Source organism: Leptopilina boulardi, unplaced genomic scaffold, assembly GCF_019393585.1.
Source record: "Leptopilina boulardi isolate dan_hultmark-lab unplaced genomic scaffold, ZJU_Lbou_2.1 LbouV2_137, whole genome shotgun sequence".
Classification (NCBI taxonomy): domain Eukaryota; kingdom Metazoa; phylum Arthropoda; class Insecta; order Hymenoptera; family Figitidae; genus Leptopilina; species Leptopilina boulardi.
In genome coordinates this window covers 1,778,192-1,796,415 of record NW_026137682.1, presented here as the reverse complement: position 1 = coordinate 1,796,415, position 18,224 = coordinate 1,778,192, and the positions used below count along the sequence as shown (strand labels likewise).

Genomic DNA, 18,224 nt, shown 5'->3' with positions numbered 1-18,224 from the left:
TCAGCTCAGAAAGATTGACACAGTGAGCTCATTTGATTATACAATTTCAACATTATACATATATACAAGAACTTTTTTTCTTTATTTATGATTATTTTTTATTTTAAATTTTGAAATTTCACATAAAATTTCTTCGAAATGTGTGAAAAAAATTTTTCCAACTATTTTTAATAAAAATAATTTTATTAATTTATTATTATTATTATTTTAATTTATTAAATAACTAAATTTTAGTAAAATATTGGCTGCATCAGCAAATTGGTACAAAAAAAAACTGTTTAATTATTTAGTAAAAAAAATTACTAATTGTTAAGTGAAAAAATAATTTTTAAAATTAAATTCTAAATAATTACAAGAATTCTTTATAGTAGTTGAATTCAAATTTTGTTATAATTACACAAAAAATTCTAATTTAATTAACATTTTGTTAATTTAGAAGAAAAATATAATAAATTCTAAAATAGGTATTTTAAAAAATTCCCTACGAAAGAATTTCATGCAACAATATAATACAAGAATAGAAGACTAAAATTTTGAAAATTCTTCTTTAAGTTCATGATAAGTTAAATGTAAATTAATACAAAGTTAATTTGTTTCTACTTATTTCTAAAAAAAATATATTATTCAAGGAAAGTAATTTTAAAAATTAATTAATCATCTAATAATGAGTAATAAGTGTACTTGAATGAAAAAAAAATATATTTTTCCCCTACTTTTTTTTGGTTACTTGACAAAAAAAAATATTTCCGGCGCAATATATATATATACGCTGAAAGTAGTTTATTTTCGGATGATTTTCAACGACTGTTGTCTAGATGAGCATAAGCACGTAGTCCACGTGTAACGATACAAGTGTCGCTTATAGTTGATTTGAATCAAGCACATTTTAATTAGTCACATGATTTATATATTTAAAAATGGCAATTGTGTTTAAAATTGTCGTGATAATATTTTGTTCAGTGTGAATTTCAATTTTTAAGTGTTTTGCATTATAGATGATCTCTTTCTTTAAAAGAATTTTTTTAAAGTTGAATAAATAATTAACTGTAATATTTTTTTTAATTTTTATTAATAAAAATTAATTAATATATTATTATTTTTTTATTTATTATGAGAAATTAATTTAAATTATACCATCAATTTATAATATTGAAATGAATATATAAATTTCCGATTTTTCATATCTTTTCATGACGCGTTTAAATTTATGATTCTTGTTAATAATAAATTTTACCGTTGACCAATATAGTTGCAGCAGTGTGTGTGTGTGTTTTCTTTTTATTTTTTACGTGAAGAAATTTGAAAATGTGATTATAACGGAAATGAAAAATATGAAATATACACGATGACTGCGAAAGTACATTGGCTCTGTTTAAGTTCCGTTAATCAGTTCAATTGAATAACGCATTAATACGTCGGGGTCATCGGCAGGGGTTAATCGCGATGGCTATGCCAGACACGATGAACACAATCGACGAGGCTGAGAATGCTTGGCGTAAGTAAAATTCACCAAAAAATTAAAAAAAAACAAAAAAATTGAATTTTTCATTACTTGCTCATATTTACAACAAAAGAAAATAAATTGAGAAAAAAAATTTTTTGTTTGAGTTTCTAAAAGCTTCTCTGTAAAGAATCGTTTTTTTAAAAGAATAGAAAAAAAAAATTTAAACCCACGGCTTTTTCCTTTGATGCACAAAGACTATAAGGTACAATTTTTATATATATATTATACTTTTTTTTCCTTGCTAAAAATTTTAAACTTTCTTTTATTTTTGTTACATACACCAAGAGAAATTTTTTATTCTAATTAAATATAATGTACACCTATAAGGCAATAAATAAATATTTATTTTACGCAATAAAATTTTGTATTTAATTTTATTTTTTATCTTTTTTTTTTATTTTATTAATAGAAAAAATATATCAATAGTTTTTAAATGTTTAAAATCCTGCAGCAAGTCATTTATTTTTTTCAATTTGTTTCTATGGATAAATCAAGAATAATGATTATGTAGATTACAAGCAAATATATATTATTGATCTTTTGATAAGATCGCACTCTCTGTCCATTAAATATTGAATAAAGAATTTATTTAGGTATACTAATTTCTTTTTAAAAGACATTTTTCAATTTTTCAAACAGAATGACTCGTCAATTTTTTTTTTCTGATAAAAAAAATTTGTTTCGGCAGTTTTGACATGCCCCCTTAAATGTTGTTAGGATATAATTGACGTAAATTGTGTAGTTGTCACGAGAGAATGGTCAGAGAATTGATCAAAAGTGCAGTCTGCCATGAAAGGGGATGATATTCTAAAATCTACAGACCGTATAACATTGTGTGTGTGTGTGTGTGTTTATTTACTTCTGATCAAAAGTGATATCGGTCCAGTGATCATAGTTTGAAATTGATTCACTTGCCAAACAACTTGTTTCTTTTTTCATTCCTTTTTTCTTTTTCTTTTTATTGATATACACACAATTCAGTAGATAACTAAATGAACGGAAAATTAACTTATATTCGTTAAACTGATAATATCAAAAATCAGTTATGTGCTTGAAATGTTAAAATAAAAAAAAAATTTCTTTTTCAATCTGTATGATATAATAATAAATAAAATAAAATTTTCCAACAATAAAGAAGTATTTTTTGGTAAAAAAGAAATTATTAAAGAGAGAAATTTTTATTTAAAATTCAAAATTATTATACACAATGTGACTTGTTTTGCACACAGAGAAAAATGATTTTTATGTTTGAACCAAAAAGTATGAAATCGTTTTTGTTCATTGAATAAATTTTTGTTTTTGACAAAGATTAATTTTAATTTTAAACAGAATTTTTTGTTTATATACATATCCAAAATTTTTGTTCTCTGATTAATACAATTAAACATTTCGTTGGTTCGACTAAAAAAAAATTTTAATTTTCCAATAACTATAAGCTCCACAAGAGAAAAGATCTTACATTACAGGCCTCGGATTATACGACTTTTTCAACTATTTCCGACTTTTTTCGACTTATTTTAATAAAATGCGACTATTTCGACTTTTTTTTCACATTTTAAAAAAAAAATTTTAATAAAATATATTTTTTTTAGTATAAAATGCAAATCTTCTTTATTTCAATTATTTAACAAATTTTTAACTAAAATTCTTCACTAAATTAATTATTTTTAATAATTTTAATGAAATTTATCACAAATTTAATTATATTTACAATTATTTTTTAAATTAAAATTTAAATCAAATTTAAAAATTGTTCATAATTTAAAAAAAATATCAAATAAAATTACCAAATATTTTTAATTCAAAATCAAATAAAATTCAATTATTTTCAAAAATTTCAACACAGTAATTTAAAAGTATCAAATTGATACGAATTTTTATATCAATTTGATATTTTTGGTATCAATTTGATATTTATAAATTAGTGTGAATTCAAAATCAACTAAAATTCAATTAGTACCTAAAATTTTAATTCAAAACTAATTAAAATTGAATTAGTATTCAAAATTTCAATTCAAAATTAATTATTAATCAAAATTTTCAATCAAATATCAACTAAAATTAAATTATTCTCCAAAATTTCAATTGAAATTCAATTATTTTCAAAATTTACAATTCAAAATCGATTAAAATTCAATTAATTTCCAAATTTTCAATTCAAAATCTTTTAAAATTTAATTATTTTCCAAATTTTCAATTCAATATCTTTTAAAATTCAACTATTTTCAAAATTTTCAATTTAAAATCAAACAAAATTCAATTATTACCCAAAATTTCAATTCAAAATTAATTATTATTAAAATTTTCAATCAAAAATCAACTAAAATTAAATTATTATCCAAAATTTCAATTAAAATTCAATTATTTTCAAAATTTTAAATTTAAAAGCTTCTAAAATCTAATTATTTCTAAAATTTTCCATCGAAAATTTTTTGAAATTTAATAATTTCAATTGAGGAGCCGGATCGTAGAACCGATTCTTCGCTCTCTCCGGAGTCCCTCAAGTGAGCCAGCTTTCAGCTGCGCGGGGGACTTGCGCATTAGTGAAGAATCGGTTCTACGATCCGGCTCCTCAATGATAACTCTAAAGAAAATTCAATAATTTTTAACTATTTTTATAATTTATTCTTTGAAAATTCAACTATCTGAAACCATTTTTCAATTAAAAATGGATTTCAAATTATTGTATTTTTGTCCGCAATTTCTAATTAATTTTTTAGTAAAATCATCAAAAAATTTTAATTAAGAATCACTTGAAGTTCAATTAATTTCAAAAATCTCAATTGTAAATCCCTTCCAAAAGTATTATTATTAAAAAAAAAAGAAATTTATTTAAAATTCTGTAAAATATTTTTGTTAAAATAAAAAAAAACCGACTTTTTCAACTTTTTTTGGAATATAAATCGACTAAAACGACTTTTTTTTGTGCCTTTAAGTCGATCCGAGGCCTGTATGTTAAAAAAATTTTAGGTTATGTTTAGTGATACTTTCACCTTGATAAAAAATTTCTTATTAATTTGATAAAATCAAAATGAGTTTTTATTGAATTTTTTGAGTTAATAATAATTATTTTGTACTATAAGAATTGATTCTCTGTGAGTATTTTTTTACTTCAAAAATCACAAACATAACCTAAAATTTTTTAAACATAAGGTCCCCTCTCTCGTGAAGCGTCACATATATTAATCAAATGTTTTCCTTTCTTTTTGTCAGAGATAAATGTTTTTTTTTCTCTATGATAATATCAAATTATGAATTATAAATAGTTTATTAATAGAGAAATATTTAAAAAATAATTTTTTTTTTCAGACGAGATGTTGGAGTGTGAAACTGGATCGCTATTGGGTCGAGTCGCCGACTTGGAGAAGCAGTCTTTGGCTCAAAGAGACGAGATTGTCTGTCTTCGAGCGACTTTGGCGGATGCTCTCAGGCGAATCGCTCAATTGGAGGGTCGTGAGAAGCGGGAGGATGACAGAAATGAAAGGAGAAACGAGAGAGGTCTCTCTTCGCCCTTGAGGAACGGACACGTTCCATTTAGAAGTGAGTGAAATTAAATTCACTGTGTGCGAAAATGAGACGTGTATATACTCACAACATATATCTATAATAATTATTATTATCCTCATCTACCCACAATAACCTGACTCTCAATTCCTATAAGCTCTTCATAAAAACAAAAGAGAACAAAAATAACAGAAAAAATAATCACTTTTAACTTGAATGAAAACAAAAAAAAAAATGAATATTATGATATAACAAGATAAATTGTAAAATTTAGAATTTTTAGAAAAAAAAGGAAAGGCCAAAAACCCTTAATTAATTGTATGCAAAAAAAAATTACGTTAATTCGAGAAGAATTTCGGAATTAAAATGTCATGCTTTCGGGGTATATGAGACAAAAGATATATTTTTTAGTAAGGTTTTTATAATGTCGTACATTATATATGTGAAAATAATACATAATATCCACCCACACAATTTTCCAAATGACAGGATTTTGTACAGATTTTAAATTGCTTCTTATAAACAAGAAACTATTTTTTAAAAAAAAATGACTTGTATGAATAAGCAAAGTAGGTATTTAGATGACTTATTATCCTTTTGTTATATTCTCGCGGTCATAAAAGAAGTTGAAGGTTTTCCGACAAGTTTATCTTTTGTAAATTAGTTTTACCTTCTTTGAGCTCGCGAAACTTTCACCGTCCCTCCATTATATGCAGCAGTTTTCATTATAATTAAATAGCTTCCTTTTTTGAGTGAAAGAAAAATTGTTTGTTACAAATTTCGACAAATTTTTCGTTACCTGTATTTAATTTTTGTCATTTTTTTTTTTTGTTTTTTTCAAAAACGAAAAATTCTTTTTATATAAGCAACTGTGTATATGTTCACGTCATTCCTGTTTATAAAACCTTTACCAAAAACAAAAAAATAAGAAACACAATTTTTATCCTTGTTTTATGCGTGTCGTCCAAAGTGCACTCTTATTATCGAGTCGCCAAAAATAATTCGTATATGTTTATCTGAATATAAGATGCATATGTGTGCAAAAAGAGGTTTTGCTTCTTCCTGATGATGCTCTTTATACAAGCAGCAAAGTGTTTATAAATATTTACATAAGAGGATATTTTTGAATCAATTAAAATTTTTAAGTGAGGAAAAACCTTTTTTTTTCCTTTTCTACAATTTGGAAAACATTATTAATAAATAAATAAAAAGGGGACACATGAATTTTCCATAAAAGTGATATTTTCATTTTAAAGAATTTAATTAGGTGTAATAATTTTTTAGACGAATTGTCACTTTTCGAATTAGCAATTTGCAGAATTTTTTTTTTTTTTTAATCGAATTTTTACTTAACAAAAATTTTTAGGTGCCGAATTTTTATTTTTATTTTATTGAATTTCTCTTTACTCAATTTTATGCCAGAATATCCAATTTACCGAATCTTTATTTGTTAAAATTTTTATTTGCACGAATTTTTATTTAATAGAATTCTTAAAACGCAAAATTTTCATTTATCAGAAAGAGCAAATGCGGCCGAAGAAACAATCGACAAAAAGATTTCGCCGCTAATTTTAAAATTGACTAATAACAATTTTTCGATAATTTCTGATTGGTTAATTTTTAAATTCGCGCTGAAATTCGATTGTTTGTCAGCGAATTGCAGTTTTGGGCAAATAAAATAATAAAAAAAAAATTCGAATCACTTAAAATTCTGCTAAATTCGATTAAATTAGAATTGTTTAAATAAAAAGTTGGGTGAAGAGAAATTGTGTACAATAAATAATTTAGTCCAATAAAAATTTTATTAAGTAAAAATTCGATTAAAATAAGAAATTCTGTTGATTTCTAATTTGAAAAATGAAAATTTGTCTAAAAAATAAATATATATATCTAATAAAAAATTTATTTAAAATAAAAATTTTCACTAATGATTTTTATGAAAAATTTATACGCTTCAATAAAAGTTTACATATAAAAACTCAAATTAGTTCTATATAAAAAAAAAATAATTTAATTTGTTTTTGGACAAAAAAAAATTTATGGATTTGTATTTTGATAAGAAAAGGGAATGTAAAATATTCAAGTTTCAGGTCATGTATCAAATATATACATGTAGAACAACGCCTCTAATACTTAGTCACGATTTATGTCAGTTGACATTCTCCACATTCGCTATTGCTTAAAGTCATATAAAGGGTGTCTTTAAAGAAAGTACACTCTTTGTATTCAAATTTTTCACAGTCATAATAAAAATCTTTTTTTTTAAATAATAATTAGTTCTATAAAAAATTCCGCAACTCTATTTTTTCAACGTATTTTACACTGAAAAAAATGTTGCCGAGAAATTCAACTATACCATTAAGTAGTTGACTAGAAAGTAGTAAAAATAAATACTTTTTTAGTTAATCTAATCATGTTTCATGTAGTTAAAGTACAACTACAGGTTCGTAGTAAAATTAACTTTCTTAAAGTAATAAAAACAAGTGGAATTGTAGTCAACTCAAAATTTGAAGAGTAGTAAATCCAACTACTATAACTGCTAATATATAACTGCTTTTTGAGTAGTAAATTTTTTATTAATTTCTATCATTCAATAAAATTCTTGTTGTAGAATTAACAAGTCGTCTGTAATTAAAACTACTACTTTAAGTAGTAGATTTTTACTATTTTAATTAATTCGATAAACTTAAAGAAGATTTTTGATGTAGAATTTACAAATCGTTTCCAGTTAAAACTACTACTGTAAGTAGTAGATTTTACTACTCAAAGTGGTACAATAGGCTTTAAGAACATTTTTGTTGTAGAATTAACAAATCCTTTGTGATTAAAACTACTACTTTAAGTAGTAATTTTTTACTATTTTAATTAATTCAATAAACTTGAAAAACGTTTTTGATGTAAAATTTAGAAATCGTTTCCAATTACAACTACTACTTTCAGTAGTAGCTTTTACTACTTAAAGTGGTTGAATAGGCTTTAAGAAAATCCTTTGCAATTAAAACTATCACTTTAAATAGTAGATTTTACTGCACTATGCAATTAAACAATTTATAATATAATTAAAAGATGAAAAATTGACAAGTCAAAACTTAAAAAGGATAGTTATAGCAACTAATAAAAGTAGTAAAAATGACTACTTTAAATAGTTAAATTACCAATTGGACAAGCAGAAAGTAGTCTTCAAGTAGTTTGCAGACTGTCTTAGCGAGCGTGCGTGGTTAGTCGGTTAAGGTATCGGATTGCGAGCGTTAGGGTCGTAGGCCAGTCAATAAAGACAAAAAGTGCCATTAAATGTAGACAGGCAACTCTAACCGGAATTTGGTAGTTTGGGGGGGTAGTATAAAGGCCCCACAGTTTGCTCTCGATTTCCGGTTGCAGAAGTTGTTGTAAACAATGGTTGAAGTTGGTGAAATGTGGTTTTTGCGTGCTCGTTACTTTCCTCTACATTTTAGAGGAAAAAGTTGTTATTAGAAAAAAAAGGTATTAAAAATACCTACAAAATGGTGGGTCGAAAGTTAAAATCGGATTATTTGTTTAAAAGTTATTGAATTTAAACCATTAAAAATGGTACTTTTTTAATTGTTTAATAACTTTGTTAATAATAATCCGATTGAAGTGAAACTTTCTGAAAATGTGCCCCTCATGATACTGAACAAAATGAAAAAACTTCAAGTTTAAACGGATGAATAGTTTATAAATTATTCCATTTGTTAATTAAAAACATGTTGTTTTTCAACCTAATAATTTTATTTTCCTATTTTAAGTAGTAAAATCTCGAGGGGGAATTTACTCAGGTAGTCAAGTGTACACTCTTCCTGTAATACTTATGTAATAACGTGTAATACCGTGTAATAACGCAAAAAACTCTGTAATATCTTTGTAATACTCTGTAATAACGTGTAATACTTAGTAATAAGGGTAATATGAGGTGTAATACCAGTAGTCAAGTGTACACGTTTTTAACTAGTAAATTCCCCCTCGTAAAATCTACTATTTAAAGTAGTAGTTTTAATTACAAAAGATTTATTAATTCTACAAAAAAATGTTCTTAAAGTCTATTGAACCACTTTAAGTAGTAAAATCTACTACTAACATCTTGAGTTATTTTAACATTTTTAGTCATGTGAAGTTGGCACCAAAATCTCAGAAAATGAAAAATCCACAATGAGTTCTGGGTAAATTATCAATAGCTCTAGAGTTCTATAAGTTTTAATTCAATAGTTCCGTAGATTTAGACCAGAAAACATGATATTAAAAAAATAAGGTGCTAACTTCACCCAGCACTATAAATTTCGCAAAAAAGAGTTCTGACATATTATTCCGATAGAAAATACAGAGTTCTAGAGTTCTCTTATAAAACAAAAAAAAGTTCCGCAAAATTTAAAAATTTTAATTTTGAAAAATTTAAAGTTTTAGTCAATTTGACCAAAGTTCTGGCACCTTTATCAATAGTTCAACAAATTATTCTTATGAAATTCTACTCTTAAGGGTATGTGGGAACCTCCCACGTGACCTAGTATGGAAAAACGTATTTTGTTATTATACATCCTTCTCTAAAACGAGAAAAGATTTTTGTCTAAAATTTTGAGGGATGATAGATTTTGGTACTTACAATGAATCTCGCTGTTCTCCGAAAAATACATAATTTTGCGTTAAATTATTAAAAAAATGAAGTTTAAAAAGTGGGATTTTTAAACGAAAATGAAAAAAAGATGCACAGAAAAAACCTGAATTCAAATTGAGTATAGATTCTATACTCAATTTGATTCGCAACAAAAATGAAACTGGTTTTCTCATTTCGAGTTCTAAGGTAAAAGTATAAAAATGAAACAGGCAAGTTTCATTTTGAGAAAAAGAAAAATGGAAAAATATTGTGAAATAACGAATAATTTTGCACAAAAACATGAAATATAATAATTACAAAGAAGTAAATAACACGCTAGACTTAATATATTTGATTAAAAATTGCTTGTAATCGCGTAATAAAATAATAAAGGAAATATGTTTTTAGGTTAGAAAAATGAAAACATGTGTTTTGACAACAGGAACGGTACTGCCAACTTAAATAATAGCGGTAAATTTAAAAACTTATGAAATTAATTATTATCTACGTAAATAATAATAAATAATTTTTATTTAAAAACTTCTAAATATTCGTACTGGTCAAAATAATCTTTCTGGTGTTGTTGAAATATTAGAAACAATAATTGAAATACAAAATTACTCTGCTTATGATGCCAACTTAGAAATCTGAAATTCCAGCCAATATCATTTTGAATAACATGAAGTTTGTCCAATACTCATTTCGATACCCAAAAGAAAATGAGTTGCAACAAAAATGAGTCCAAGTTTTTTCTGTGTGGCGGCGCATACAGAGTCGTTGCTTGAGTGTGTCAGTGCTCCAGTAAACAACGCCAATTTAAGCGAATGGCCGCTGAATGAACTACGATAAAACACATTATTTTACTATTTATTGCTTTATTTTTATTATTTTTGCGTTAAGTTGTAGTAAGTAAGTATGTTTGGAGAATATCAATTTATTTTAAGAAAGGCCACAAAAAATGAAACACACCAAAAAAAATACACAAATTATCAATTTATTGTTCTGTTATCAAAAACAAATAGAATTAAAGGGTGTACTTCCGAAGTAGGGGTACCTCCGATCTTAATGAAACTTGGTATACTAACGTATTTTGGTGCGCTGATTACGAAAATGATAGTGAAAATTGGCGCAAATTTGATTATCATGGTAAAAACCATAAAAAACACCATAAAATAATGGTTTTTTACGATTATCTCGTAAAAAACAAAAAATTTCGAAAAAAGTTTTAGACAAAAGTTGTAGATCTCAAAAAAATACACATTTTATGTTTTATGCATTTTTTACCAAAAGTCATTATTTTTCGAGAAAAATCCAAAAAACGAAAAACACCATGATAATGAAAACATATACAGCAGTCATTGTTAGACATATTATTTGACTCGTATATAGTATCATATTCACCATTAGTCAGGATCTAACGAATTCCGCAAAATACTTTCGGCCATATCTACCCCCTCTCGCCAAGGTTTTTTTTAAAAAGAAAAGCGAGCAGTACCTTACCCGGCCGAAGGCCGTGTTTACTATTTTGCGTTTACCGCTGCTGTGGACTCCACCCCACAATTTCCGCAAATTACTTTCGGACACATCCACCCCCTCTCGCCAAGATTTCTTAAAAAGAGAAGCGAGCAGTACCTTACGCGGCCGAAGGCCGTGTTTACTATTTTGCATTTACCGCTGCTGTAGACTCCACCCCACAATTTCCGCAAATTACTTTCGGACCATTTTTCTCGAAAAATAATGACTTTTGGTAAAAAATGCATAAAACATAAAATGTGTGTTTTTTTGAGATCTACAACTTATGTCTAAAACTTTTTTCGAAATTTTTTGTTTTTTACGAGATAATCGTAAAAAACCATTATTTTATGGTGTTTTTTATGGTTTTTACCATGATAATCAAATTTGCGCCAATTTTCACTATCATTTTCGTAATCAGCGCACCAAAATACGTTAGTATACCAAGTTTTATTAAAATCGGAGGTACCCCTACTTCGGAAGTATATCCATAAAACATAAATTATAATAATTGAGCTTTTTTCAAAAGAACAAAGATAACCCTCTGGAAGGTCGATAATGGTCCCTTGCAGGGATAACTACACTCAGAAGGGCCCACAAGGGAGAGACTTAGTACATTTGTACATAAAAGGGACCTTGCCAGAGTGTTATGCACTTTTCGTTATTGTATAAATTCAGCAATATTGTAAGAAAAACTCAGTACTTAAAAAACGTAATTGATTGAGAATACTCTTGTAGGAGTTGCAACTTTTGCGAGGAGTTAACTAGTACTTAGGCAAAAGCGAACTGAGCGGTCGATTTGAGAAAAAGGGCCTTATCCTTTACTCAATGTACAAAATGTGAGAAAAGAGGGGGAAAAGCAAAGTTTTCTGTAATATTTTAGTTTCCGTGTTTTAGGAAGAAACTTGCAAACGTGATGAGATGCGCCCGCCAGGGTCGATTGCAGGCAATATCATAAAAAAAGGGCTGCGCTCGGCCCTGGCCAGCACATGCTAAACCCATGTTTTGCAGTTTTCCATAGACTTTTGTTTAGTTAGACTTATGTATAAAAAAAAGAAAAGAGAAAGTTTCAAACACCGTGAGAAAATCGGTTTTTACTTAAACTTTTGAGTTTTTCAAATTCATAACATTTAGAAAATTCGTAAGAGAATGATTTTTTGGCTTAATCTTTTAAATCTATCTTTAAACAAAGTAGAACAGCGAGATTCCTTGTACCAAAGTAAATCATTTCTCCCGAATTTCAACCCAAAATCATTTTTTATTTCAGAGAAAGATTCAAACCACAAAAAAACCTCCTTCGCCCACATACCCTTAACTCAAAATCAAAACAAGTGCTGAACTTTGAAATTTTCGAAAAAATTTGAGTTCTCATGAGTTCTAATTAGAGTTCTGGCATCTTCATCAAGAGTTCTACAACTTATCCTTATCAAATTTTACTCTAAATTCAAAATCAAAAAAAGTGCTGAACTTTGAAATTTCCGAAAATTTTTTTTCAAAAATTTGAGTTTTTATGAGTTCTGATAAGAGGTTTAGCATCTTCGTAAAGAGTTCTACGATTTATCCTTAGAACATTTTACTCAAAATTTAAAATTAAAAAAATGGGTGAACTTTGATATTCTAAACAAATTTTTTTTCAAAATTAACCTTTTTATGAGTTCTGAGTAGTTCTAACAGAGTTGTAGAGTTCCCTATGTTTTTAAAAATAGAACTGCAAATATACAGTCGAAAATTTTTTTACTTTCATAAATTTTTATATTACGAGTTGCACATGTTCTGATGGGAAATCTTTTTACCCCCCCCCCCCACTATGTTCTACAAAAAACACTCCTAAAATTTTTTTCTAAACTTAAAATTACAAAAACTACATGACCTCAAAATTTAAAAAAAAAAAATGTTTCAAAATTGAGTTCCAAGAGTTATGTTGCGAGTTCAATTTAACATATTTTGATTTCTAAGACTTTGGACTTTAGACAGGCTAAAAATAGGCTATTTTCATATATTTTTTTAGTTTTATATTACAAATATTGATATGCGAGGTATTGCACATAATAAATACACTCTCGAAATGCAAAAAAAAAATATTTTTGATTTTTTTCAATTAATTTTTTTATTTAAAAATACATGTTGAAAAATATGTTTAAAAAAGTGTGGTGCGCGCTGTTGATGAAATTTTTGACACGGATGGTCTGAAACAAAAAATTCAAACGGTATTAGATTCAGCACGTTGATAGCTATTGCGCATATCATACGATTTTTTTTATGCAAAATTGACAAAATGGCGGACATTTTTCGAAAAAAATGTAAAAAAACGTTGTTTATGACCGTTTTGGGCCCAAAAAAATATTTAGAATCAAAATTTTTAAAATCCCTTGATATGCGCAAGAGCTATGGTCCCAAAGAATTAGTGGTAAAAATTTGGTAAGGATCGCGGAAAAAAAATTGTTGTGGGATTTTTTTTCAACTACCATTTTCATGCATATAAAATTTACAAAAACAAATAACAAAAATTTTTTCATGTATTCCGGGAGTGTATTTCTTTAGTCTAACAACTTATATGTCAATATTTATAATATAAACCAATTAGAAAAATTCTAGAAAACAAACTTCATTTTATCGCGTCTAAAGTGGGTAGACCCCTTAAGGGTTTTTTGTAGAATTTAGTGGGAGAAAACAGAACTACTATCAGAATACTTAGAACTGAATTTCGAAATATTTTAATTGTTGTCAATTGAAAGTCCTGTAGTTTCTTTGATAAGAAATTTAAATGGAAAAAAATTTTATTACTGTTTTTTGTAGAACTTAATGAGGGGCAAACAGTACTCTAATCAAAACTCTTGTAATTCAATTTTGAATTATTTGAATTTTTTTTAAATTTCAAAGTCACGTAGTTTTTTTAATTTTAAGTTTAGAAAAAAAATGTAGGTGTGTTTTTTGTAGAACTTAGTGGGGGGTAAACAGAACACCCATCAGAACTTAAAGAACACGTAATTTGAATATTTTTTAAAATAAAAAAAATTTTCGTACAGAACTATTTTAGATAAAAAGGAGAAATCTAAAACTCTGTTAGTACTATTCAGAACTCTAAAAAATTTTGATTTTTTTGAAAGTGAAGGGGTTAAATGTAGATTCTGAAAATAGTAAATGCACTTTTTTTTATTTTGAATTGAGAGTAGAATTTCATAAGGATAATTTGTAGAACTCTTGATGTAGATGCCAGAACTCTAATCAAAACTCATGAAAACTCAAATTTTTAAAAAAAAATTTTCAGAAATTTCAAAGTTCAGCTTTTTTTTTTATTTTGAATTTGGAGTAAACTGTTATAAGAATAAGTTGTAGATCTCTTGATAAAGATGCCAGAACTCTTCTCAGAACTCCTGAAAACTCAAATTTTCGAAAATTTTAAAGTTTAGCACTCTTTTTGATTTTGAATTTAGAGTAAAATTTCATAAGGATAAGTTGTAGAACTCTTCCCGTGCAGAAATTTTGACCGGGCCCTGGCCAGGGCCAGACCGGGGCCACTTCGGGAAATCTGGCCTGCCCCCGGCCTGGATGAAACAATAAAACCGACCGGGGCCATGGCTCGGCGCCCGATCTGGTTCCCTGCTGGGGACCCGACCGGGGCCATCAAATTTTTCCCGATTTGACCACCATTCAAATGTTTGTGGTATGGTAAACCCTACAGTAGTCATCTGCCTAACAATTTAGAGTGGATATTGTTAAAATTTTTGAACAATATGTAGATTTTGTTTAGAAATATGGTAAATTAGTAATCTACAATTTTCTCAAAAATTTTAGCAATAATCACTCCAAATTAATACGTGTCTTATTATACTGTATTCTCTAATGTATCATTAATAAAATAAAAACAATATTTATAAAGTTAGAATACAAAATCTCTATTTTTAGGTTATTTTTTATTTGGTAATGTAATATCATGTGAATAATATTTTTTACTTACGACTTTATATATTTGGCAGAGATGAAAATTGGGTTGACAGTCGATGTTTCCGTACACGTTTCGTACTTTTGTGTTTTGGCATATTATTCACAGAAATAAATAATTTATGTATCCAAAATAAAACAAAAGTTAGGCCAAGAAGACTAGAAATGGGAGGTACCGTACGAATACGTAAGAAAAAGGGTTTTCTGAAATAGGCAGAGCAATAGAATAAGTTGCAAGTCGCGGTAGTCTTCTGCGCAGACTAACTGTTGACTTACCATCTGGCGGTAATTCAGAATAAAATATTAACACTGATTCTATACGTACGTATATGCTTCGGTAAAATAAATATCTGCTTTTTTATTATCACCTGTTCGTAATATGCGCAGGAGGCTACTGCGTCTTGCAACTTATCCACCCATTTCAGAAAACCAAATTGTCACGTACCCCCACTACCTAACGTGTACTTCCTGTTTCTATAGCCTTCTTGAGTTCTGCACTCCTCTATAAAAATTTATTTTTACTTATCTTATTATTGGGGCAACCCGGCCTGGCCACGACCGGGGCCACTAACATTTACTGACCCAGGGCCGGACCAGATAATCTGGCCGGGGCCAGGTCGGAAATCGGGAAGAAGGGTGGAAATTTCTGCACGGGTTGATGAAGATGCCAGAACTCTAATCAGAACTCATGAGAACTCAAATTTTTTTGAAAATTTTAAAGTTCATTTTTTTTTAATTAAGAGTAAAATTTCTTTTAATGAAGATGCCAGAACTCTAATCAGAATTCATAAAAACTCAAATTGAAAAAAAAAATTTCGAAAATTTTAAAGTTCTGTACTTTTTTTTATTTTAAATTTAGAGTAAAATATAAGAATAATTTGTACAACTCTTGATGAAGATGCCAGAACTGTTATTAGAACTCATAAAAACTCAAATTTTTGAAAATTTTAATATTCAGCACTTTTTTTATTTTGAGTTTAGAATAGAATTTCATAAGAATAATTTGTACAACTCTTGATGAAGATGGCAGAACTCTTATCAAAACTCATAAAAACTCAAATTTTTGGAAAAATTTTTTTTTTAAATTTTAAATTTCAACACTTTTTTTATTTTGAGTTTAGAGTAGAATTTCATAAGAATAATTTGTTGATCTATTGATAAAGATGCCAAAACTATGGTCAAATCAACTAAAACTTTAAATTTTTAAAATTTTGCGGAACTATTTTTTGTTTTATAAGAGAACTCTAGAACTTTGTATTTTCTATCGGAATAATATGTCAGAACTTTTTTTTGCGAAAATTATAGTGCTGGGTGAAGTTAGCACCTTATTTTTTTAATATCATGTTTTCTGGTCTAAATCTACGGAACTATTGAATTAAAACTTATAGAACTCTAGAACTATTGATAATCTACCCAGAACTCATTGTGGATTTTTCATTTTTTGAGATTTTGGTGCCAACTTCACATGACTAACATTTTTAAATTGAGTTAATACAATTATTTGAATTAAATTAAAATTACTAAAATTAATACTATTAAATGGAGGAAAATAAAGTTTTTCAAAATAAAAGCATGTTGGAAGGTATACTCGAATTACCTTGAATGAAATTTGAAATGTACTTGATGACTTGCGAATGGAAACCTCACGAGGTTAAATCCATTTGAGCTCGAAACTTTGTGGGTGCGGTGAGGGGGTTGAAAACTCGCGCACGCGATGATGTTTTAAAACCATGCTAGTGCAAAACAAGAGCAAATTCAATTTCTCAGACAATTGGATTCTTTGCACATCTGTTTATTATTACACTGATTCTGACATTAGAAATATGAAACACGATTGCCGCATTAGCACACGGACAAAACTTTACTCTTTTAGGTCAGGGTCATGAAAGATAGGCTCACATATACAAAAGTCAATTAATTTAAATAAATATAGATATTGATTTTTGCACGGTTCATTAATATTCAATTTTGCATTTCTCTTTGAAGGTAACCAAAATTCAGTTCCTTTAAAGGACATAAGACTGCGACAAACGGCTTCTCTTGGTCTTAGGAGTTCTCCAACGTCAGGATCAACTCATGATGTCAGAGATGCAAATTCAAGCCCTAGACGACCTGGAAATTATACTTCACCGTCGCAACTTCCTCAAAGGTAATAGCCATTTTACTTCCTGGCATTAAAAAAAAGTCATTTCAATCCCTATAGGGTAATTGCTTCTTCAAGAGTACAAAGGAGATTTTCAAAATCAATTTTCCCTTATTGCGGTATTTTTGCAAAAAAAGACAATTACTTTTTCTCTCATCATTTTGTCAAAAATTGTAATATTTTTTGTTTCCTAAACGGAAGTAACTCACAAATTTATAATACTCTCTAAAACTGAATCAGTGAAATTTGACTGAAAATCAATTCTCGCGATTTTAATTAGTGGAATTTCACTGATTCAGATTTAGAGAGTATATTTCCAAAAAAAAATTTACACAGCAAACTATTTTTTAATTATAACAATGAAAAACAAAAATTTATGTTTTGTAAGATTTGCAACCAAATAGTAAACTATAAAATTTATTTATTTTAAGCTGGTGAAAATGGCTATAATTTCGGGTTATCATTATGGTTTTTTTAAAAAAATTATTAATAATTTTTTTACAAACGGTAATCTCAAAAATTTAATTTATTAACATTTTCTTCAAACAGGGAAAACTGTCGAGGCCCTAACTAAAATCCTACTTTAAATAGGGCAAAATGGGGCAATTTCTGCACGAGTTAAAAAATCCGTCACTTTAAATTTTGTAAATCCGAAAAAAAATATTTTTCTCAATGTTAACTAATTAATTAATAATAATAAAAAAAAAATCGTTCAATTCCAATAATTTAAAAATTAAATCACTCTTAAAAAGAAATTTTGAGTTGTAGTATTAATTGTCTATTGAATTTTTAGAAGATCCGTCCACTATCAATCAACAAATTCTCTACACTCTGACAGCCCAAGCAGTAGTAGCGTATCTCCAGTGCCATCGCCCAGTCCTAGGGCTACGCCACTTCCTGCTGCAAGGTAAATATAACACTTTAAATCTATTTTATATTCTCGCATGACACAAGCCTGAAAACAAACAGAATTTTTTTATTTTGTCATTGCTAGAATTTTTTTTTGCATGAGAAAA

The 18,224-nt window shown here is 27.5% G+C and overlaps 1 protein-coding gene across 12 annotated transcripts in view; it reads left to right on the top strand.

Annotated features, from left to right (window-relative positions):
- LOC127291390 (echinoderm microtubule-associated protein-like 2) overlaps nt 1-18,224 on the top strand; it is a 59,520-nt gene that overhangs the window by 19,684 nt on the left and 21,612 nt on the right. For 4 of the 12 annotated variants that reach the window (XM_051320503.1, XM_051320494.1, XM_051320502.1 and 1 more), the window contains exons 1-4: nt 1,241-1,495; nt 4,814-5,044; nt 17,052-17,214; nt 18,002-18,115. In XM_051320503.1, the coding sequence (XP_051176460.1) occupies nt 1,444-1,495; nt 4,814-5,044; nt 17,052-17,214; nt 18,002-18,115 (560 nt within the window). In that variant the 5' untranslated portion in view covers nt 1,241-1,443. Of the gene's footprint in view, nt 1-1,240; nt 1,496-4,813; nt 5,045-17,051; nt 17,215-18,001; nt 18,116-18,224 lie in introns of those variants that run through there. The other 8 variants (XM_051320504.1, XM_051320500.1, XM_051320499.1 and 5 more) reach the window with 3 other exon arrangements.